This window comes from Phalacrocorax aristotelis, chromosome 4, assembly GCF_949628215.1.
Source record: "Phalacrocorax aristotelis chromosome 4, bGulAri2.1, whole genome shotgun sequence".
Taxonomy (NCBI): Eukaryota; Metazoa; Chordata; class Aves; order Suliformes; family Phalacrocoracidae; genus Phalacrocorax; species Phalacrocorax aristotelis.
In genome coordinates, this window is record NC_134279.1 from 15,320,262 (window position 1) to 15,344,267 (window position 24,006).

Genomic DNA, 24,006 nt, shown 5'->3' on the forward strand with positions numbered 1-24,006 from the left:
GAACATTCCTGTGTGCACACTCTGGTCCCTGGCCTGGCACCCGCATCTAAGCCCGGGCCTTGGCCCCGGCCCTTGCGTGGGCTGCACTGTTGGCGTGCCATGCCTGGTCCTGTACCTTGCTGATCCTGATGTGCCTTCCGGGTGTGACTGGGGTCCTGCCTCACCCCTGCAGCCTGGCCTGGTGGTTGGCAGACTCTGGCTGACCCTTTCACTGTTGTGGCACCAGCTCTGCTGCCCTTGCTCAGAACTGATGACCATATTCATTGCTGAGACACACCTTTGGGTTGCAGAGCAGTATTTATTTGGAATAAGGAGTGTTGTTTGTGCTAATGCATAATTAATACACAATGTAATGATGTATTACATTACTTATAAGCCTGTATTATTTCAGGTACTCCCTATAAAAGCACATCAAACTGTGAGTGTCCATTAGAGCCCCTTTTTTTTTAATTTAAAAGATGATTTGAGGTGAAACAGGCCACCCACCTCCTCTATAAATTGCTTCTTGCAAGGTACCTTTGCTCAGGGATGAGTCCAGATTAACACATTCTCAGGCAATCGCTTTGCACTCAAGACAGGCTTGGTGGGAATTCATGTCTGCCTCAGCACTAGGAGATAGAGGCGATGCGCATAGAGCTAAAGCAGCCCTTTACACTTCTAGAGATGCATCTCTGCTTTGTTAACACTCCATGTTGTGCAGCTATGTCCCTGCTGCAGGTGTGGGATAAAACCTTAGGTGTGCTTGGACATGGTGGCCTGGAAGCGTTTGTCTTAGTTCTGCTCTGAGTCAAACCAGCTGAACTATGCTCAGCACACATTCTGTTTTCACTTGTGCCACTGGGAAATGAGAATCAAATTTAGCTTTCACTGAGTGCTTCTCTGCCCAATGACTGCATCAAACTTGACGTTGTTCAGCTTTTTCAGAAAAGCCAAGGCACGTTCTGGGAACAACCTGAAAGAGATAATACAGGAAATTACATGTGGGATAAGCAACTTGAACTACGGGGAGATGTGGCACTGCTGGTGAGGGAAGAGGTGATCTGGGAGTGGATGTGTGCACACACAGACTGAGACTAAGGCTTAGACTGGACATTATTTCCAAAGAACACAGAGCCCTTATCGGTCTCTATCTAGTTTAACTCCAATCCCATCCATCTCCTTTTATGACAGTTCCAAGGCCAGGCATCTGCTGGGCAGTATTTGGGTTGCAATATTGGTGCAGGATCCAGGAAGATTCAATATTGAATGCTGACAGGTTCATCTTGAGTGTTTTATGCTATGAAAAGCAGCAGGCCTATGGAAGGCTGAGATGCTATAACTTCAGTTTCCTCCCCTAGGATTTCTTCTCTTATTACTTATGTCACTGTGTCCCAGTAGCCAAAATTAAGACAAAAAAGCAAAGTTATCCTAAGGGCCCTGACAGCGTTAGGTTTGACTTGGCTATGTTTCTGCAGACTTGTACTGTCAGCATGCAGCTCTCAGATGCAAAAAGACTGAAAAGCTTTCTCCCCACTGTCTGATGTTGGGTTTTGCAAGCAAGATATTACTAAGTGTTTCATGAGATCTTGTAAAAGTTAACTGAAAACTTAACTTAGTTGTGCTGTTGTGAATTCTAGATTTGGAACCTGAGCTCAGATAAAAAGGCCTCCTCAGCAGAGCAGCTACACTGGATATTAAATCATAGAATCCTAAAGATGTGTGAGAGGACAAATCTTGCTTTACATGGCAGAGAGAAGTAGTAGAGCCCTCTTGAAGCAACTTTCCAGGCTCTGTTACCTCAGTCTGTGGTGTTGATGTGAAGAAATGAACACTAATAAGCAGCAGGTCCTCAGCTCTGTCTGGAACTACACTTGGGATGCTGGTTCAGAGAAACTAACTGTTCTTTACAAGCCCAGGGAATATTATGATCTGTGAAGAAAAAGTGTTTTCTTTCCACTTTCCACTCCCTCCCTATCAGCCTGTAGAGCAGTTGAGTTCTCCGCTGAGAACAGTTAGCTGCAGAAAATGGATCGTAATGACCTTCCTGAGTCCTCTCAGGACTCAAGAAAAAAACCCTTGTGTATAATGTCTGCTGTTACTAGAAAGAACCACTGCTATTTTATTACCTTGTTACGTGCTCTTCTCAGAGTGATATATTTCAGATGGGTGGGTGTTTAAAAAATATTCTCTTTTGCAGACAGTTACACATTATCTAGTTACAATAGGCATATTGATGTCCAGTCTGGATTGATAAATAACTGAGAATAGCGATGTCAAACACTGAAGATATTACAAAATAAATTAAGCTGGGCTAACTGTGAACTTCTGCTGTCCATCTGTCACTCCAGGGTTTCTCTACGCTGCCACACTGTATCTTTTATTACCATGCGTGCAAAATGCAGTTCACCATAAACTGTAACTTAATTTTGAATCAGATGTTACAAGTTTAATACTTCTATCATTCAGTAATTAGCACTGATATGTTATTCCATTCCCTCTCAACCCCTCTTTCTTTTTCTTTTGCTACTTACATTTCAGAAAGTGAAGCAATGCTTAGATGTGACGGAACAAAAACCATTTTCTGGTTGGTTAGTATTCCTTCCATCAGGGCCTCTACAACTTCTTCAGTCTCCAAAATCTTTCCAAGCCTACTCAGGAAAGCATACATGTAAGAGCTATGATGGTAAACTGGGTGGTGCTAGCTGATGTAGGATGCTTCACAGATGCACAAACTCACTCAGGTAATACAAATGCAACCATTCTGTGGGTTAAATAACACCGCAGATTTTCTTTTTAGCCAATGATATATACTCTTTTTACATAGTTGGAATACAAGGCCTAAAGGTGGGGTTAATGTGTTGTGCCATGGTGCAAAGAAGGAAGGACTGGAAAGCAGATTTTTGATAGGTACCTTGTACTGGGGTTTTTGACAAATCCAGTGTTTATAAAAACCGGACAAAGGCACGTAGTTTTTATTCCATCCTTTCCCAGGGTAGACAGCTCCTCTGTCAGAGCTTTATGAAATCCAACCGCAGCAAACTTGCTTGAACTGCAGGAAGGGAAAAAGCATAAATGAGAAGGTAGAAGTACGGTTTCTAACTTTCTACATCTGCAAATGGCCTAAAAGATCACATAGAACTGACTAGGAGGCAAAAAAAGAAAGAGAATGTAATTGAGCTGAGAGGCAGGGCAAGAGACTCATTCTAACTTTCTGGAGCATAGTGCTGGATAGATATTGCTGCTTGGGGAAGTAACTGCGGCGTGCAGCAGGGCGGGTGCCTTTCAGAAAAAGTCACCTTAGTGGTGAACAGACAAACAAATGCCATGGGTTGTTAGAAAATTATGACTGATGGGCTTCCTGTTTCTCCCACGTGAGAAGATTCTTAGTGGGAAGACAGCCCAAAACTCTACAATTAAGAAGGATGGGAGGAGCAGTAATAGAGAACAACCCTCTGCTGTTTCTTGTACCAGACAGGAGCGTGAGCTTTGAAACAGAGGAGCATTATGCATGTAAAATTGAGGAAAGTAATGCCACAGGGCATTACTTCATACTCTTGGTGCAGGCCAAGAGTATAAATCAACTCCAAAGAGACTAGAACCAGAGAGTGAGTTTACTGACCGCTATTGATATGGACAGTGTAATCCCAGTAGAACCCCTGGCTGGGGAGTTCCCATGTTGCCAGCAGTGAGTGACCCTTAAGAAGGAGTGTACCCAGGGGAAGGTTGCTCTGCCTGGAGCCACTGTTAAGAGAGTGCTAGATCTGGCACAGAATGGCAAGATGCAATCCAACAGTGTTTCTGTTCGTGCACCGTGGCTCAAGTGCTTCAAGTAGAAATTGGCAATGCACCGACCTCTCGGTGCATCAGTTCGGTTGCTCCCAACGCAGTAAGTATTATCCTGTTTTTAGCTTCTGAAAGGTAATTTTACAGCCAAAAAGCAGTTTTCACCTTGTGACGGCAGAAGTGTTTCTCCGCACTAGTCACTGCCACAACGGTAGAGAGATCAAAAGCTACTCAGTAGGGGTTTACTTGACAACACTACAATAACTCATAGGAGCGCTACTTTCTAAGAACGAGAAGGGAAGAGGATACCTTTGTTGCTAAGCAGAAGTCTGGACCAGTGAGGGAGAGAGAAAAGGAGAAGCCTTCATGAGTTCATGTATCACATGACTATTCCTTCATACAAGCATTGCTCCTGATTCTCTTGAAGCTAATGAGCAAATCAGCGGGAACCTCCAGGCACTCTTAAGTGCTGGCTCTTGTGCTTTTTTCCTCCTTAGCACCGTCCTTTGGACATACCGTATTCAGCAGGAGGATTATTTTGGTTACTCTGTGCTTACTGGTGGAGAAGATGCAATTAAAAAAAAAAAAAAAAAAAAGAGAGCCAATTTTAAATCACTTACCAATAAGCCACCATGAAAGAAGTCCCAAAATGACCTGCTGCCGAAGCCACCGTGACAATGTGACCGTGGTTGTTGCTCATCATGGTTGGCAGAAAAGCTCTTGTGGTCTTGCAAGTCATTTAAAGCGAGAGGCAAGATTGTGGGGAAGGGGGAAAAGAACAATGTTTTCTTAGGCAGATTCAACACGGACCCTGACTCTCATTCATTATGCGCCCAATGCTATCCTTAATGCTGTGTGCTGCACAGCACCTCAGATTCTGAGAGGAGCTGACTCACATCTTTCCTGTGCTGCTTTTTGGTTTCAGGTGTCAGCACCAACACTGCCGGTGTCTCACCCCAGCATGCACAATAAAACGCTCATCCATCTGTAGCATCTCTTTTCTTCTGCTGCAATAACAGCACTCTGTAACCCCTGCTGGCAGCTGCCCTACCCCAGGGGTCAGCTGTGGCTGTGCCAAGGGCCCAAGACCCAGCTCTGATGGGGCCCAGCTATGTCACCTTGACTCAGGCTGCTGGCAGAAAGTTGTGAGAAAGCCCACAGAGAGGTGAGAGGTATGAATCACAGGGAGAGGCAGGGTGATGGGAAACAGGCTTGGAAGTACCTCAAGGAGCCAGGAGGAAGGCAGTGACACAGCAAAGTACAAACCGCAAGGGGACAAGTACCCAGAAAGATTGGCCAGGTTGGTGGGTGCAGTCAGGGAGGGTCCAGGCCTCGCCCTGCCCTGCGGCTGGGCTGTGCTGGGAGCTGTGGGGCTGGCCCTCCGCTGCTCTGCCCGACCTGCCATACCATTTGGGCCGCGTGCTGGCTGGCTATTGTACGTGTCACCTGATGAAAGCATTGCTTTGTATTTTTCAGCTGTGTATCTTTGACCTGCAGGGTCTTGGTGCACAGCTGTGGGCGCCCAAACTACCTGATGCAATGAGGAACCCTAATACACTGATGACAGAGACCAACCCAAGCTGCAGACGAGGCTGTCACCAGCCAGCTCACACAGAAGTAAGAGAGAATGAAAAAACTGGGCCAGGCTCAGATCAGCAAGAGCTTAGTCAAGTTCCCCGGCAGTCTGTCTAGCTGGGTGCCCTTGTGCTCTATGCGTCCAAAAGATGCTGTTGAATTCACTGGTAGCAGGAAATAATTGTTGGTCTAAACAGGCCTCCTCAACAATGCTCCCAAATGAACACAGGTATGAAGATGGTAGTGGCCCTTACCCAGATGTGAGCAAGAATGTTGACTTCAAACATTCTTTCAATCTGGTGGTCCTGAGTCGAGAGCAGGTCGGCAGCCGTAATCACACCAGCGTTATTCACCAGGATGGAGACATCCCCAATTTCCTTTCTCACCTTTGGGACAGAAAAAACCCAGAAACGTGCATGTCAGTCGTTATCAAAAAAATGTAAGGCTGTGGAAGATGAGCGACGTTTCATTTAATTCCTAACGTTGTTTCTTTTAGGGAGAGGAAGGTCGTGCCACGCTTCCAGGTGTGGCAGGAACCCTGCAGCAGTACCATGAAATCAGGTTTAGATCTGATGCTTCTCCCTTAATTACTGCCCGTATTGATAGTCTTCCACACGCTGCCCAGAGTCACGGTGTGCTCTGTGTAGCTGCAGCTGGGACTATGGACATACAGCTATTTTGAACCAGCTGGACCATACTGTTTACAGTAAAACCTTTCAGTTGTCCCCAGTGTTTTCTGTGTGCTGTTGAGGCAACTAAGAATCAGAAGTTCCTTCTGTGGCTGGAAGTCTAAAGAGGAAACTTGGCAATGAGGTGTGATATGCCAGAGCCTCACAAAGGAGGACGACACTGGCTGTGCTCTTGGAAGTGCTACTTCACCCTCTGTACTGAAAGCAGCAGGAAGTGAAGGGATTCCAAGGGCTTGCACGGTCTGCGTACAACACCCCTTCTCTTGTTTTCTGGACTTTTCTGAAAGTTGAGCGCATTTGGGTAGACCTTTGAACGTGCCCTGGCTCCCCACCTTCTCTGCAGCGCTGTAGATTTCCTCCCTTTTGCTGCAGTCCACCACGAAGGCTTGAACAGTGGCTCCCAGACTTTTGCATTCTGCTGCCGTGTCCTCAACACCATGCTGTGAGAGGCAGAAAAGAAAGATACGTGTGCGCAACTGTACCCTGACCGCATGTTGCTGCTCGGGCACTGCGGCAGACTAGTTAGAGACTAAAGATTTGTCCTGATTGTGTAACGGCTGCCAAGGCCCTGAGCAGTTCGTGGCTACGCGGGGAAAGAGCTGTAGACAGGGTTTGTGAGAGGACTACTGTTCTGACCTTAAATTTTGGTCCTGTGTAGAGCGACTGCCAGAAAGGTAATGCGGTAACAAGAGCGAGTTTGCCTTGGTGAAGCACATGTAGCGAGGCTGCAGAAAGGGGGCACTCAGTGACTTACGCAGCACAGCATGCAGACACTGTGACTGTTAGCAGAGCATATAACACTTAAAATGCATGCCCAGTTGACAGCCCTGAGATCTGAAAAGTGGCTCTACACGTTTCTGCATTCGCACCTTGGATGTGAGGAGAGAGGCATGCTCCGAAGTGCACAATGTGGAGATGTTTCTTACGAGAGCAGCGTTTGACACACACAGAACAGATGCTCCCCAAAGTTATTGTATCATTTTACTAGGGGAGGGCAGAAGTGACTTTACTGTGACCTTGTCCCCAGGTGCCAGAAAGCCATGCCATTGGGGACCTGTGCAGTGAAAAGCCCCAGATCAAAAACAACCTGGGACAGCTCAGCACTTGACATAAGCTGTGCAGGTCCTTGGGGTGGGAGACCAGGCAGCTCCACTCAGCCCTAGCTGCTGTTTAAGGCTGACAGTCTCGAGGGATGAGGCCTTTGTCAAGGCAGCTGGACTGGGGAAGCATACTCCTAAAATCTTTGGGATCCACCACCTCCTTTGCTGCTGTATTTCAGGGACTGCTCACACCCATGCTTACAACGTACTTTCTAGCAGTAAAGCCAGGTCTTGCTCGGTACTAAGTTTAATCCCTTTCCTCCATTCCAGCAAACATGGACAACATTTGACTTAGCAGCAGCCCTTTACACACCGATAGACTGGTGCCATGCCTTCTCCCACTCCTCCAGAGTCTGGCCTTAGCCATAATGGGCAGCATGAACAGACACTGAAAATTTCAAGCATACCCTCCCTACCTATACATCCCCTCACACTAGGCTTGCCTTGGGGTTGGTTGGTTGGTTGGTTTGTTTGTTTGCTTCCTTCTTCGTTTGTGGTGGGGTTTTTTGCAGCTTCAGGATGATGTGATGAACTCCTCTGCAGTTTCTGATCCACTGTGTCAGAAACCTCTCCGTGCACTGCTGCCGAGCCACTCATCCCCTCTGCACAGCCAATTGCTGCTACGCACAGTACTTTGCCTTGATCCCTACTGAACGACATTCTGTTTGTTTGTATCTGTCCATCCTCCACTTGCCAAGGTCTTTTTGCGCTCTAGTCAATTTACCTGAAATAAAGAGCTTGGGCTAGCATAAGCCTTTAGCAAGGTGCCACCTACACGCATAACTGCAGCAGAGGGCAGCAGGGCTCACACACAGCCTGTTAGTGAGAGTAGAGACGCACCTTCCAGCAACGTATGCAAAATACCTGAGGCTAGACAGAGAGTGGGCAGAAGGTAAACTTGCTTCTCTGTAGAAACAGGCTTCTGGTCTCAGTGTGCCTTTTAGTGCCAGCCCAGGCGGTTCCAATGGCAGCTTGCTGACCACTGCGCTTCCCTCCTGCAGGCACTCGACATGCTGTGCACGTGACCTCGCTGATCAGCACCGAGTAACTGCGGGACCGTGCGAGACACCTATGTCCTTCCATGAAAGTGGGGCCAAAGCCTCTGCTGGCGCTCAGCGTCCCAGTCAGCGAGCTGACCGAGAGCCGATGGGCGCGATGTGGAAGGAGGTGATGTGGATGCAGGCGCATGCAGCCCTTGTTACGCAGTTACAAACCCAGCGGCCTGGGAGGTGAATGAGGCAAGAGAGGAACTGTACCGTTACCTTACTGACGTCCCACAGGACCAGCCTGCTCTGACGCTTGGCGAACTCGAGGGCAGTTGCTCTCCCCACGCCGTGGCCAGCGCCCGTGATGAGAACAAGCTCTCCGCTGACAGACTTTCTCTTCACAGGGAGAAAAAGCTTCACGAGAGCCTCTAAGTAGGAGTAGATGAGCGTGGCCAAAAACAGGAGGAGATCCAGAAACGGGCTCATTGTTTTGCTGGGAGTCCTCTGGCCGCCTGACGGCGCCGCGGTCGCGCCTGACGAGGGTGAGGCTCGTTGCTCCACTCACGGCCCCCCTGAGCGCGCACCGCTCGCCCCGTCGGTCACGGGCCCCGCCCCGCTCCGCCCCGCCCCGCCCCGCCCCGGCAGGGCCCCAGCCTCCCTTCGCCGCCCGGGGCTCCGTGAAACGCGGAGGCCGCGACCGCCGAAGCAGGGCGGGCCCCTCGCCCCGTCCCTCCCGCCGGGGGCGCAGAGGCCAATCAGAGGCAGCGGTCGGGAAGGGGGCGTGCCCATGGGAGGGGAAAAGCCGGTGGGCGTAGAGCGCTCTCGATTGGTGGTGCTCCGTCCAATGGGAAGCGAGCTTGTAAAGGGGGCCGCCGGCGGCGGCGGCGGCGGCAGGTAGTGGTCGGCGCTTGGGGGCTCCCGGCCCGGCCCGGGACTTGGGGCGGTAGCGGCAGGTCGCCCACCCGGCCCAGCGACCGCGTCTTCGGTCTCCCTGTGTGGCTGGTTTGGGCTCGCTCCCGCCGAGGTCCGTTCGGTGGCAGCGCCGATGCCGCTTCTCGCTGGTGCCCTGCGCGCGGCGGCCGTGCCCGGTTTCGGTCGGGCACTCGCCGCGTTTAATTTTAGTCTTGCGCTGTCTGCCCAGGCTGCCTGGTGTGTTGTCCCGCGGCGCCCGCCCCTCAGGTACCGCGGCCTGTGGGTGGTTAGGCGGGCGGTGCCAGGCCCGACTGGGCCGCCGCTCCCGATTACCGTAGGCTCCCTGAGACGGTGTTTCTGCTGGGGTCTGACTCTGCTGAGGTGGTGGGTACCTGTTCTTGAGGGAGCAGCCTGTGGCACAAGACGTGGCTGGGCCGAGATCTCACAGCTGCCGTGCCCTCCCCTGCTTGCTGAGGGGGAGCTTGGCACGGAGTGCGCTGTGTAGCCGAGGGTGTCCCTTTCAGAGATGGCAGAAACAAAAATAAGGCTATCCTTTAAAGCTAAGCTGATGCAGTTATTGAAAAACACAGAAGTGGTGTAACATTGACCTACGTGTGGAGGTTGGTACCCTATCGAGTATGCCCTTTTGCCCATCTTTGTTAAAGATTTTTATGAGCCTAAAGTGGTTCATGAGTTGAACTGTGCTCTTGACAGCATCGCATCAGCAGTGAATGTGCCAGTACATGCATGCTGTAACTGTGACCAATGAATTCTCAGCTTAAGTGTGAAGCAGAATTTACTCTCCTAGATAGACCTGAAGAGTTCTTAGCGTGAGTGAGGGGTTTAGAACTGGAAGTGCTGTTTCTGAAAAAGCCTGGCCTTTTTCTGCTAGTTATAACCTGATATTCATATCTGGGTTCAAATAGCAGGATTAATAATTAATTAAGGGTTGCTTTTTTCTTTTTTATCTGAAACTCATTGGTCCTGTCATCACCTTGTTCAGATGTTAAGTTGTTAAAACCTGGATGCATTTTAGCAGAGGAGATATGTTTTCTTATATGCTGAAAGTTATTCTTTTTTGATTAAAAAAAAAAAGCTTTTCACTAAATTGTCACAAAAATTTTGTGTCTTGTTTTTAGAGTATTCTTGTAGGTTTTAGCCTCTGATCTAAGATAATAATCTTTATTTTTGTAATAGTTAAAAAAAATCTGATTAAAGAAGGCTGCTTTGTGTGTTGAAGGAAATCTGTGGAGTTTTTAGGAGCTGGTGATCAGGCGCTGTAACCCATTCTGTTAAGTATTTTATTGTTGACTGGTTTTTCAGCTCCTGAAAACCCATGGCAAGATAAAATCACTAGAGGTCTCAAGTATTTTTTTTCTTTTAACGTAACTAGTTTGATAGTTCCAGCCTTCTTTGGAATTGAAAAACAAGGTGTGTGTTATAGTACTCAGTATGGCACAAAACGATGTTTTGGTCATCACAGCAACTTGTAGACCGGTGTTGCTCAGGCTTTTGGATATTTCATTCTTGCTCTTACCTGGTCTGCCACTGAATGTGAGAGCAGGACTGTTTTAAGGCTGGGTTGGTTTGTTTATGAAATGCCCACATGGAGATTTAATGCTCAAGCAGGCCTTCCTGCTGCATTTATGGTAAATATCTTTGAGGTGTTCCTTGTATGTGATTAATAACTGCTCAGCATTCCACACAGTCCACAATGGCAGTTCTAGTTCTCAGCTTCTCATGCTATGAAATCTTCATGTGTGTCTAGTATAGTTCTGCTTCAAGAAGCTGAAGGTAAAATTCAGAATTTGTTGGTTTAGGCATGCATTTGCATGATGTCTGAAAGAAGCAGTAATATTTTACTAAGAGCTGTTTAGTGGAAAAAAACCTAGTCTGTTCCACTTGCTGTAATGTATTATGCAGATGTGGGATTAAATAACAGGTTAAAGCCCAATGATTTGGATGCTTTTTTCTTTTTTCTCTTTCAGTAACTCATCTGCAAACTGTTGGTCTTGTCTTCGTCCTGTTAACATGTTCAACAGTTATAATGTTAAGTTTTACCACAGCAAAGCTCTCACCTCCCCGTATCCAGGATCACATGTTGAGCGTTGCCAAATTCCTGAAGATAAAGTGGGCTGGCTGATTGAGTGGAAGGATTATAATCCGGTAGAGTACACTGCAATGTCTGTTTTGGCTGGACCCAGTTGGGCAGATCCCCAAATCCAGTGAGTGGAAATTGTGGTTCTTTTCTCCTGTGAACATGGAAGCAGGAAATACTGACTTTATAAGATCGTCAGCTTAAGTGACATGTGATTCTACAGTGGTGTGTGAAAGTCAAGACATAGAAAAATGGTGGCTAGAGAACTGAATGGTTTAGGTTAGGTGTGAAGGTCTTTGACACATAATTTGACACAGACCTGGTGATTGGGATAAGGGTAGTGTTAATTGGAATAATGGATAGCTGTCGATGCTGTGTAGTGCTTCTTTGCTGTGTTGTGAGCTCTGTAAAAATCTCTTAATCCTCCTTAGGAGTTTGGGACGACTTTCAGAATACACTGGTTTGTTCATGGATTGAATGCAAGATAAGAAAGAATTCAAGTATAATTGTAGTTCTTGAGTTGAGTGCTCTGACTAGGAAATGTGACAGGTTGGATGCATGAATAATTATTTTTTTGGGAATGTGTGTATTTGTTTTTACTGGTTCTGTGAATATATTCTCTCAACGAATGCTGTATGCTTCTGGGCTAGGAAGTTAGATGCATGTCTGGTGCAACTTGTGATAATGTGAAATGGCGATTCCTGTGTATGCACATCTGTGTTAGGAAGATCAGAAGATAATGGCACTTGGGGTTTTAGCCTTACCTTCCCTGTTTCCCATTGCTGTGTGAACATGTGCTTCTGTGCTCTTAATTTGCTTTAGTATTCTGCTGATTGCAAGGCACACTACCCCTCAGACTCTGTAGGGCTGCTATGCCAGGGCATAGTTGGGAAAGTGTCAGGTAATCTTTCAGAAGGTGTTGGTAATACTTGAAAATACAGAGTAATTTTTTAGGTATTAGTGTAACTTTCCAAGTGAATTACATGTGGAAGAAGCTAGTCAGTAGTTTGAAACTTGTGATGATTTGAGAGGAATTGCTTTTGGTAAAGGAAATACACTTCTGTAGACAGGTAGCTGCTTCTCTACCAGTTTTGAGAGGTGCTCATGGGATATTGGCATTAAGCTAACTTTGAAAATTGGTGATTATTAGCTTGCAACTCTGATAAATCATATCTAATAAAAATTTCTGCTCATTTTTTTAATTGGCAAAACTTTTTTAGTTTTATCAATAGATAATGCCCTATGTTTTCTAATCTTAACAAGAACACCTCTAAAACACTATCTAAATAAAAATCTAGAGAGATGCAATGTTAAATACTTTAGAGGGGCACACTAATGTCTGCAGAACCAAGTCCAGAAAGACTGTCATCAGTAAGGTTGAGATTTTACTGCCTCCTATAGAAAAGGGAGGGCCTGCAGCTTAAGTTCTGGTGAAAACTGCTCATGGGTCAAATGGGTGTTGTCAGTCTCGTGGCTGGCCTTCAGGCTTTTGTAGGGGAGAGGGGTGTGTTGTGTTTTATGACTTATGGCTATTAAATTATTCTTTTCCACACAGTAATAAAGGTTTTTCTCCCAAATTCAATGAGAGAGATGGCAAAGTGGACAGGAGGAGTCTGAATGGCTTGTATGTGGTTGAAAATGGGAGGCCCCGGTGAGTGTGTTTTTTTTGTCTGCTTATTCATTTCAGTAATGTAATTTCAGAGATCTTACAGATCTATCAGTTTTGATACATGGTACCTGCTAGAACAAAATCAAGATAGTCTCTCCTAGAGACAGGAAAAATTATACCTCAGGCCAGAGAGTTCTTTCTGGAAGAAGGTTGTAGCAGAGAGGCACTGAAAGGTTAGCTAGTACTACCACAACAGAGGGTTGTGGTGACACTGGAGTCAGGGGAGGCCTAACACTGTTAACAGTAGGGTCTGTTGAATTAATTGCTTCCACAGTTTGACCAGGTGTTGGGCTCTGAAGCTTTTGTACTACTTGTGTTGTGGCAGAGTGGAAGAGTATTTTGTTCCACTGACAAATCCTGATAGCACAGGTGAGTGCTATCTCACCTAATCTCAACTAAAAATTTTCTTTCTGCCATTTGTACAAAATTGAATGCCCTGTGCATCTATAGTTTTGGAAACTATATTCCATTTTCAGTCAAGGTTGTGTGCACAATCAGAATAACACTTCATCAGGAGTAACGTGGGACACAAGATCTGGGAAATGACAAAGCCAGTTTCTATATTGCCTTTCTCTGTACTATCAAACACAAAAAGAGGTTGATGAAGGAGAAAACCATGCTTTGTCTCTTGCTCTGTAAAGCATATGGTGGCACCAAATGCATGTTGCTATCCTTTCCTTTGCTGTTATTTAAGCTTATTTAAAGCTTCTTTTTTAGAATACTTAGAGCATATTTTGAATATAGGGAATTAAATATGTTTAATGTAATGTGCCACTTATTTCAGAAATCCAGTGGGAAGGACTGGCCTCACAGGCAGAGGATTGTTAGGGCGCTGGGGACCAAACCATGCTGCTGATCCTGTTGTAACTAGGTAAGGGGCAGGTGACTGAAAAGTGCCCTTGCAGTATAGTAAAAAACCAGTGCATTTTGCTTTTTCTGTTGATCTCTGGACAGGCTATTGCTTTTCATGGGCCTTTTTTGCACGTCCCTCTATGTATAAGACCATTCAGATATGGGTGTCTGACTGGAGAGGTATATAGACACGTGGAACATGAATTTCATAGGTTTTTTTAGTCTTTGTCTCTGGAAAAGAGTAAGGGCTCACTGCTAATGACGAGGAATTGCTTCTGAAATGCTGAGGAAGCAGGTTTAGGGGAAAGAAAAACCAAACCAGGAAGTGTAATTCAACAGAAATACCTTATACAAATCTTCAATAATGAATTAAAAACTGAAAGGATTACATCTTACTCTGATACTGTATACATAATATGCCAAATGGCCTTAGGTGAGGTATGTTAAATTGCAGGAATAGGTTTTTCTGTCATAATGACTTAACCGCAAAAAAAAGTAGTATGCCTGCATTTGTTCTACGATATAATAACTTGGCCTAGTATATTATAGGAGGAGGTGAGGTTAGGTTCCTTTTTCTTTTGTCAGCGTATGATCTGTTTTAATGGTGCTTTTGCCAGCAGGATCTGTGTGTACCTACTATTTTGCACAAAGAAAGCATTCGGGAAATATTGTGTAGTTAACAAAGGTGCAAGCTAGGAAACGCCATGCTGAAGATAGAACCATTGTGAAAATCATCCTAATGCATTTTACTACTTCTCCTTTTCAGAAGGCTGCCAATGCTACTGAGTTATTTCCTTGAAAGTAAAAGAAAAGCTGTTTTTATTTTGTCTTTGTTTAGATAGCTTTTTGCTTTAACAATTGGTAGTTCTTAATCCTTTACTGAAGGCCATGGCAGGTGTTTGTGGCCTTGTGCTGGTGCTGCATAAGCAGTTTGGAGGTGTTGCAACCTGCATGTGTGTTCTGTTCTAGCAGAAGGCATACTTATCCTCTCATTATGGATAGGCACTAGTGCAGCTCAGTTAGTGTGGCAGCTGATAGGACAGAACGTAGCTCTCACAGGAGCTGCTGCTATCTGCAGAGCTACTGAAATGTGGCTCTTGAGTGGTTTCTGCCCTCATGGCTGGGGAAAACACAGTTGTTAGAGGCATGCAAAAAACCTGTGCTTTTTGTCCTCAGTATGACCTTGCCAGATGGCATCCATCAGTCCCACTTGGTGACTCTTCTTTCTCTGCTTTGTTTGCCCCTGCACAGGTGACAATGTGGGCACCTTGCTGTTCTTGTCCCGGGCCCTCATGTCAAGAAGCAGCATACCATGTTCTTGTTTGTCATTTGATGCAGGTGGAAGAGGGACAGAAGTGGCAATAAAATTGCTCATCCAGTTACTGGAAAAAACATCTTACAGTTCGTAGCTATCAAGAGGAGAGACTGTGAGGAGTGGGCCATTCCAGGGGTAAGACCAAAGCTCCAGAGACAGTAGACATTTCCTCATTGGTAAGGCCACAAGGCGATAACTGGTGTGGGCCTGATAAGTGTGCTTTTTGATGAATGACCTCACATTGCAGAGGTGAGGAGAAATGCTCCTTAAACTAGCTTTGCCCAGGCATCAGCTGGTATGCCTTCTGCTGTTTCTGCGTTGCAAGGTGGTATTCGTATTTAATTCTGACCATATCTTTTGCTTAATGCAGGCACAATTTAATCCATTGCAGGTTTTGAAGGATGTGTGTGCTTGCTCTTTACAACTAAGTGTGAAGTTCCTCCTGTGCCCAGAGTATGATACAGGTGGATGTCATATACTAAGAGCCAGTGAAAGGGGAGTAAAACCAAGTGGAATCTGAGGAATAGTCACCTTTTTCCTTTTCTTCCTTCCAAGGGGATGGTGGACCCAGGGGAGAAGATTAGTTCTACCCTGAAGCGAGAATTTGAGGAGGAGGCCTTGAACTCCTTGCAGAAATCACCTGAGGAGAAAGCAGAATTGGAGAAGCAACTCCACAAGCTGTTCAGCCAGGAACACTTTGTGGTGAGCTGTCTCTTGTGATAGCCTTTTGAGCTGTGCATGTATTGCATGTATGGAACCTGAAAAAGTATAGGTGAAATGAAAATAAGCTGTGATGCTCAGGTTGTCATGGTGTAGGAAATGGAAGGGGCTATTGAAAACTCTGTAAGGGCAAATGTATCAGAGGGAAAGAAGATTATCTCCAGATTGATTCCACCTTGCTGTGACATTGAGCTTGTTTTGGTTTGTCTGGGATCTTAGGTGTACAGAGGATATGTGGATGATCCCCGTAACACTGATAATGCCTGGATTGAGACGGAAGCTGTGAACTATCATGATGAAACTGGTGGGTATCCCCATGTGTGCTCTTAGTTGCCTTTTAGTCTATATGTTGGTTTGAAATTGCGAGGCATGTTGGGCTGAGATTGGCAATGAAATGAGGGAGCATGAAAGTCAGGTGCAAAATATTGGACTAAAACCAATGGACGTGAGGGTCTTTAGTCTCCCAAGACATTCAGCCAGGACAGGTAGTTGTCATTCCTGTTTGGTTTCTGTCAGTCTTGAAATAAGGCACATATGGACTTTGCCTGAAAATTATTTATTAATTTGTAGCTAGTTCTAAGCTATAGACCATGTGCCTTTGTATGCAGATTGAAGGGTTCATTCCTGTCACTGTATTTACCTTGAGTTGGTTTAATTTCCCTTTTTACTGAGTCTGGGGTGGAAGGATAGTCTGGTTCTTCTGTTATTTTTTCTTTAGTAGCTGGTGTGTGCTTCAGGAGCATTGGCTCTGGCTACTGGCAGATTTTTACTGCATTTATTCTTTGGTGTTGTAACTGCTCTGAGACCTTTCATCTCAGTTACTTTGCGAGAGTAAATGTTCTGTAAATCAGTAGGAATGGGCATATGTTGCTAGTTCTTAGATTTTTCTGTTATCTTTGATTCTCATCTCACCTTTTAAGATAAATTAGGTGATGTGGTTTAGCTGGCAGCTCAGCCCCACCCAGCTGCTCGCTCACTCCCCCACTGGCAGGATGGGGGAGAGAATCAGAAGGGTAAAGCTTGTGGGTTGAGTTTAACAATTAAAACAATAACAGCAGCAGCAATAATGCAATAGAAAGGAAAACAATGAGAAAGGCATGAAACCCAGGGGTGGGGCTGCTCACTGCCTGCTGACCTAATGCTATATGCCAATTCTCCCAGTTAATATAGTGGTCATGGCATCACATGGTATAGAATATCCCATTGGCCAGTTGGGGTCAGCTGTCTCAGGTGTGGCCCTGCCCCTCCCAGCTTCCTGCCCATGTGGCAGAGCTTGGGAAGCTGGAAAGGACCCTGACCACCACAGGCACAATGGTGAAGAGAATTAACTCTTTCTCAGCCAAAACCAGCACATCAGACTAGTTAGGTGTCTCTGACTTGTTCAAGTCAGAGACTTCATATAGTGATATTTCTGCTGTGTTTTGGGTGGTAGATACCAGTGGTGAAGCTTCATGTCACTGGTCCTTGATTTCTCAGCCTCCAGAAACGGTGAAGATACTGTTTTTTGGTCTTTGTTTCTAATACACATTTTGTAATACTTTTGTAAGCATGTCTCTGTCTCTGAAGTCCTGGGACTCTTTTTTGGAAACAGAGTAAGAAACTTTGGAAAGCAATCCAGAAGCCTTTCTGCACTCCTCCTTAAGTACTGTTTTTGATTTTGGGGCCTTTAGTTAAATTATAATTATTCTGGTTTTCCATAAACATATATTTCAGAGTTCAGTTTGTCCTGTAGAATAGTACCTGAGAAAGGAAGCAGTCAAATATTAGCCAAACAAAAATCAAGGCAGAGAGATTGGCTAAACTTGCAGTAGTGAGTACCTGTTGTCATAATGATTTCTAGTAACTTGTCATGCTGCTGATGGTACCCTAGGTGTGGTGACAGAGTTAACACCACTTCTGCCACTCAGATTTGCCTTAAAATAGTGCAAGTATGAAAAAGTTGCTCATTGATTCTGTGCCAGAAACCTTAATTGATTTCTCTCTGAGAAGCAGTTGAAGGTTGCTGCCTGCAAAGGAACCATGTGGAAGGGCAGAACTGATCAGATGCAAGAAGAAAAAGCAGGAAAGAAGATGCAATAGCATGTCCTAACTCTTGTTTTGTGAACAGGTGAGACAATGGATAATTTGCCTCTGGAAGCAGGTGATGATGCTGGAGTAGTGAAGTGGGTTGACATCAGTGAGAAGCTTGAGCTATATGCAAGTCACAGCCACTTCATTAAGCTTGTGACTGAGGAACATGGAGCCCATTGGACAGAGCATCCTGGTCCTGAGTGCTACGAGTGATGTAAATGAGGAGCTGACAGACACCAAGGGAGAATACATTTTCCAGCTTTGAAACAGATGATATTGTCCTTTTCAGTGGAAATTCACTGAAAATTCTATGAAATTCAGCTGGCAAAAACACTTGGCAGAGATAGAGGCTTTTTTGGAGACTTCCGGTTGCTTCTTTTGATTTCTCAGCTAGTGTGAAATGAGATTAATGTGGAGCTGTTATCTTGTTTTGTTTTCTTGTCTTCATTATTTGCAGCCATTTCATAATATCTGCAGATTTGCATGACAGCACTGGGATTCTGACTGGCTGTTGTTCAGAGTTTGTTCGCTTTTGCACGGATTTCTTGTCAGGAGTACAAATCCTTAAGGGTTGTGAGACTTGTAGGATCATAAAGTCAATAACGGCTTAAGTGCTACATAATAAAGTGAAATTTCTTTTCTGAGTCGTTTCACTTAACATGTCTTTTTGGTGATTTTTGTATTTTAAGAGATTAGCTTTCAGATTTAATTCTTTCTAGTTTGCAGTATGAATGGTATTCACATCTGAATGTCTGACGGTGCCTGTATCTAAAAAGATAACTGTTGGAGGATGTAATTTGATGACTCTTCCCACTGCTTATGGCAATATAGCAGTTGGGGAGACTGTACCATAAACAGGATCATGGGAAAGAGCAGTCTTGAAGTATCTTGTAAATTGTGGTGGTGTTCTACAGTTCATGTAATGTGAGTAACTTGCAGTTGGGAGGCTGATGTGGGCCTTCTGTGGCATTTATGCTAAGAGCTGCACAGTGGTTGCTGACGTGTCTCCCTGTGTTTTTAATCGAGGGGTGATTTCTGTTAATTGTGTAATAGTGTCAAGAGTTGGTGATAGTATCAGCTAAAAGTTGTGGTTGAGACCTGGGGAGGGGATCTTAATGAATTTTGAGCCATGTGTTGGAAGTAGGGTGGTAATAAATGTCATGGTCTGGAATTACCTTGTATAACAGTACTGTGACATGTTCATGCATTGAGACTGTTAGCCACATCCTGCTTAACTAATGAATGATTTTAGTGCTTGCTCCTTTTCAACACCACCTCTTCCTCCCAGTTATCTAACGAAATCTGGAGCAGTCGTGTGCTGTGTTTATATAGGGAACCCTGGGAATCTTGTAGAGTTATTAGTATGTTCCTTTCAAAGAAAAATAATGCTAAGAGTTATTAGTTTTTCTTTCAATCCTTACTCACCTCTTCATGAACATCTGGTTTATTCCGTGGTCTTACTAAAACAGCATGAATGCTTTCTGTTGCAGTAGAAGCTTCCATACTAGGTTTACACAAAACTCTTCAAATCACAGGTAAGATCTAGTGGTTTCTTAGGCAGAAGTGATTTTGATTAATGTGGCCTCAGCATAGTATGGAGACTGGGTAATGTCTGGTAGGGCCAGATCAAGACCTGAGAGAACCTCTGAGACTAAGAATGGACAAAAGTCATGGCTAGCTTCAGGAGTTCCCTCCCCTTTCCACTCCTGGCCCTTGGAAACACTGAAATGACTTGGGTATATTTTTTTCTTAAGAAAAGACAAAGACAACCAAGAAATTTGATGCTCAGCATTTATTCAAGCTTAACAAGTAATCAGAGAAGGTTTGAGAGCCGTGCACTATAACCCACACTGACTTGAGGTGGGCATGTGAAACAGGACTTGGTTGTTACTTATCCTCAGTTTCCAGTGCACTGCTGAGACAAAAGGTGGGAAGGAGCTGTAGCAAGTTAAAGATTATCTAGAAGCAAGTGTTCCCCGGGAGACATCCATAGTTTTCCAGGTATCTGCAGAGTAAGAAGAGAATGGCAGGTTAGAATTAATAGCAGCTAATTACTTTAGTGTGCAATTAATACATTATGCAGTGCAGGCCCCTGCAGTGTAGTTGGGTTTTGAAAGCATGACTGCAAGAGCAGACCCTTCTTAAGATCATGGGAGGTGAATGTGCAGCTCATCATGGCTGAGAACAAGGGTGACCATGCTGTGGCATGTCAAAATCGCATGATTTTCTTTTTGTTGAATGTTACTGTTTACATATGAAGTGCTCAGTATTAAAGATGAAAACAGGAGAAAATTTAAGTTCTGGAAGTACCATACTCAATAAGATAGAAAAACTTCACTGTTTCTGTAGCCAGTGTGTTACTCTTGCAAAGCAAAGCTTCTGTAAAGAATCTTTTCAGTCCTCGCCTGTCTTGTGTTAAAGCCCCTTTTTGACAGGCTAAGTGGACTTGGTTATGTGTTTTTTGATTGTCTTGTTTCCAGGAAAGCTTTCTGGTTAGCCAGTCCTCAGTTGGAGTATGTGATCTTAGATGGTATGCTGTACAGAATGCAATTACTTTATGTGTATCCCAGTACCTTACTAATCAGGTCTTGATGCTTGCTTGTGCCCTGAAATTTATTGCATAATTACAATATTGAAAGTTTATAAGTAATCAAATGTGGCACTTCTTTTTGCTTGACAAATCTTCTGGAAAACGGTCAACTTCTTTATATGGGTGATGTTAGGTTGTATATTAATGCAAGTTAGATGTGTTGGAAAGTGTTATTTCTCAGCCCTGTGTGTTGTGTTTCTAACTTATCCTCAACAACTTTTTAAAATATCTAAGATAATCTATCCCAAGGATTGGGATACCCAGACAAATACTTAAAGAATATCTAAGGAACAGCAGCAGAATTTTGAGAAAGTTAGTAACTTCATTTCAAGCTGAAGAAATGGAGGGTTTTTTTTATTAAAAAAAAAGATATCCCATTGAATGCATGTCTGCTAATTAGAAAGCAAAGCGGATTACTGTCATCAAGCTTCAAAGATAAATCGCAGTCCCTCCCCAACTCCCTTCTATGGTAGTTTGTCATTCAGAAGCTGTTCTCTCAGTATCCCCGATGGGGTGCTTCCTGGCCAGCTAGAGCTGCCTGCAATCTTATGTCCCATTGTACTACCGGACAGTTCAATTACCTCAGACTTCAGCTCAATAAGCCTGCAGAGCACCCTTCTGGTGTCGAAATCGATGGGAAGTGTCATAGTTTCTGTATATCTGTGAAAAGTAATCTTGTGTCAGTATTTTCCTGTACAGTACCAAAAATCTTCAATTAAATAAAAATGTTAAAACTAGTGAGATTCTGTTAAATTACAAAGAAGACTTACACGCTCTATACTGTCGAAACCTGAACCAGAGCTCTCGCTGCTGCTGCTGCTGCTGCTGCTGCTGCTGCTGCTGCGGTGGCTATGCTGTAGAAAAAGAATGATTTTTCTTTTAGAGTAACGTATAATTCCTCCTGCTTGTATTTCTTGAAAAAAAAAATTATCAAGTACTTCATTTAGGTTTTAATTTTTTTTCTGTTAGAAAGCAAAGATAGTTCTGCAAAGGCAATTTATTAATCTTCAATGGCTGTAATACTGTCAGCTGAAATAGCTAATGGAGAAAATATGGGCCCAGTTATTGACCTGGGTATCAGCTCGTTACTAGTGCTTAAATTTTTTGTTTTTGTTTGAAGTTTAAGGGGGCCTCAATAAGTTGAGAATCTGTAATGGTAGTAACATAAATAAGTTTAGGCTTGTACCAAACAAGAGTATTTTTAAGGATGCTTTGTTAGTTTAAAAGCATGTGATTTCCAGTTTACAGTGTTAACATTTCTCACACTGGATGCCTGTTTAGTTTCGTCTTCAGTACTTAACTGCGTTCACAGCAGCAGGAACCATGGTCAGAACACAAGAAAGCAACAGGAACCGCATTTTGAGAGAGAGTCCTGTGAAGCAGATTGGAAACAAAGAGTCCTGGTTTAGGCAAAAGGAAAGACCTGAGGGGAGTATGGCTCTCCTCCATGTAGAAAGAAAGGAAAATCAGACAGCAGGAACTGTCTGACATCTGACAGATGAAACCATCTGAAATTGGGCAGCTGGAGTATGGCTGGTGGTGTGGCCTTAAGAGTCACCTCTATTTTAGTTGCTCACGTGCATGGTCAGGATAAGTCATTATGGAATAAACCTTGCTATGCTTCTGCTTCTTGCTGCCTTGTTTGTGCTTTGACACCTTGTCAGCATTTTACTTCTCATAATTTTTGTCTTTGATTTTACTGCTCCCTGATTTTATTCTTTCCTAACAGTGCTTATGAAAGCCTTTTGCAATTTTTTTTAAGCAACAGACATAGCAGCAGAGCATTGATATTTCATAGAACCATTAAGGTTGGAAAAGACCTCTAGGATCAAGTCCAGCTGTGAACCCAACACTACCATACCTCCTAAACCATGCCCTGAAGTGCGACATCTACACATTTTTTTGAATACCTCCAGGGATGGTGACTCTGCCACCTCTCAGGGCAGCCTGTTCCAATGCCTGACCACTCTTTCAGTAAAGAAATCTTTCCTAATATCCAATCTAAACCTCCCCTGATGCAACTTGAGGCCATTTCCTCTTGTTCTATCGCTAGTGAGCTGGGAGAAGAGACAGATGCCCACCTTGCTACAACCTCCTCAGGTAGTTGTAGAGAGCCATAATGTCTCTCCTCAGCCTTCTCCAGACTAAACAACCCTAGTTCCCTCAACCTCTCCTCATCATAAGACTTGCTCTCCGAACCCTTCACCAGCTTTGTTGCCCTTCTCTGGACACAATCCAGCAACCTGATGCCCTTGTACTGAGGGGCCGAAAACTGAACAGAGTTTTCGAGGCGTGGCCTCATCAGTGCTGAGTACAGGGGCACAATCACTGCCCTGCTCTTGCTGGCCACACTATTCCTGATAAGGTCCATGATTCTGTTGGCCTTCTTGGCCGCCTGGGCACACTGCTGGCTCATATTCAGCCAGCTCTTGACCAACACCCCTGGGTCCTTCTCTGCTGGGCAGTTTTCCAGCCACTCTTCCCCAAGGCTGTAGCATTGCATGGGCTTGTCGTGACCCAAGTGCAGGACCCAGCACTTGACCTTGTTAAACCTCATACAATTGGCTTCAGCCTATTGGTACAGCCTGTCCAGATCCCTCTGCAGAGCCTTCCTACCCTCGGGCAGATCAACATTCCTGCCCAACTTGGTGTCGTTCTCTGAGTAGTTCTTGTGACATGTTCTTTTTTCAGACTCACAGAATGGTTGAGGCTGGCAGGGACCTATGGAGATTTAGTCTGTTCCCCAGACACGCTCAAACAGGGTCAGCTAAAGCAAGTTGTCCAGGACTGTCCAGTCATGTTTTGAGCATCTTCCAGGATGTAGAACCCACAATCTCTCTGGGCAACATATGCCAGTGCTTGACCACCCTCACTGTGGTAAAAAGTTTTTCCTTCACAGTCACACAGTCCTACAGCCATAACCCAAATCAGTTATTAAATTTAGTCCAGGTAACATAAAGCATCTGTATTACCTTTGGATTGCATGTCGAACAGCAGGTCAGTGGATCAGACGAAGTCGGCTGGCTCCAGTGATAGTGTTGTGTGAATGGCTGGTGTCTTTGTATATGGTTTTGAGCACTATGGCTTACATCAGAAAACCACAAGATGTCATGAATCATACCATCTTAATACCCTTTGGATATTTAGTTTACTTCTCAGCTGATAAAAAAGCCAGGTTTTTTTTATATGACACATACTAATCCTTGGAGGATTGATGAGTTTGGCAATGGAAGTGTGTGTGTTGTAAAAGAAATATTTGTTCTCTCTTTTTTTTTCAGTATAGATATTCTGACTGTAGGGTTCTGCACTTCAGTGATGCTGGAGGAATACTTGGGTCATAATGCCTAAAGTACTGAAGCTGCTAACTGAGAGGGAGCGTCGCAAATTCAAAAATACCTCCTTTTTCCTGAAGAAATGGGAATTTGTGAATTGAAGTCACTGCTATATTTTGAGGCCAGCTGTATACTGGCAGCATACTTGCAGTTTGAGAGCTGTGCTTTCTGACATCTGACTATGTGCAGGTTGAGCAAAAAGCTATTGAAAGACAAGTCTAAATAAGTTTTCAGTTACAGTGTTTGCTTGGTTCTTCTGTTTGGTGATTGTTTTAGTAGAAAAGTCTGAACCAGTAAATGAGAAGTTTAAGTCAATACGTGTATCTGGGGAAAATA

The 24,006-nt window shown here is 44.5% G+C and overlaps 2 protein-coding genes across 5 annotated transcripts; one reads left to right on the forward strand and one right to left on the reverse strand.

Annotated features, from left to right (window-relative positions):
- Positions 1–278: 278 nt before the first annotated feature.
- LOC142056103 (estradiol 17-beta-dehydrogenase 11-like) lies at positions 279–8,742 on the reverse strand. Its single transcript, XM_075090375.1, has 7 exons — positions 8,389–8,742; positions 6,359–6,466; positions 5,592–5,723; positions 4,383–4,489; positions 2,891–3,028; positions 2,511–2,627; positions 279–952 (listed from the first exon to the last, which is right to left on the reverse strand). Exons 1-7 carry the CDS (start codon positions 8,596–8,598, stop codon positions 865–867), a joined length of 900 nt encoding a protein of 299 aa, XP_074946476.1. The 5' UTR covers positions 8,599–8,742; the 3' UTR covers positions 279–864.
- Positions 8,743–8,955: 213 nt separating this feature from the next.
- On the forward strand, positions 8,956–18,406 carry NUDT9 (nudix hydrolase 9). Of its 4 annotated transcripts, none has more exons than XM_075090372.1 (8): positions 8,956–9,136; positions 11,013–11,249; positions 12,678–12,773; positions 13,576–13,662; positions 14,982–15,093; positions 15,514–15,660; positions 15,898–15,982; positions 17,786–18,406. In XM_075090372.1, the coding sequence occupies exons 2-8, from the start codon at positions 11,056–11,058 to the stop codon at positions 17,959–17,961; spliced, it is 897 nt and encodes a 298-aa protein (XP_074946473.1). In that variant the 5' UTR covers positions 8,956–9,136; positions 11,013–11,055; the 3' UTR covers positions 17,962–18,406. The 4 variants fall into 4 exon arrangements, with proteins under 4 accessions (XP_074946473.1, XP_074946474.1, XP_074946470.1 ...); XM_075090373.1 differs by having other exon boundaries at positions 8,966–9,644; XM_075090369.1 differs by having other exon boundaries at positions 8,966–9,291.
- Positions 18,407–24,006: the final 5,600 nt, after the last annotated feature.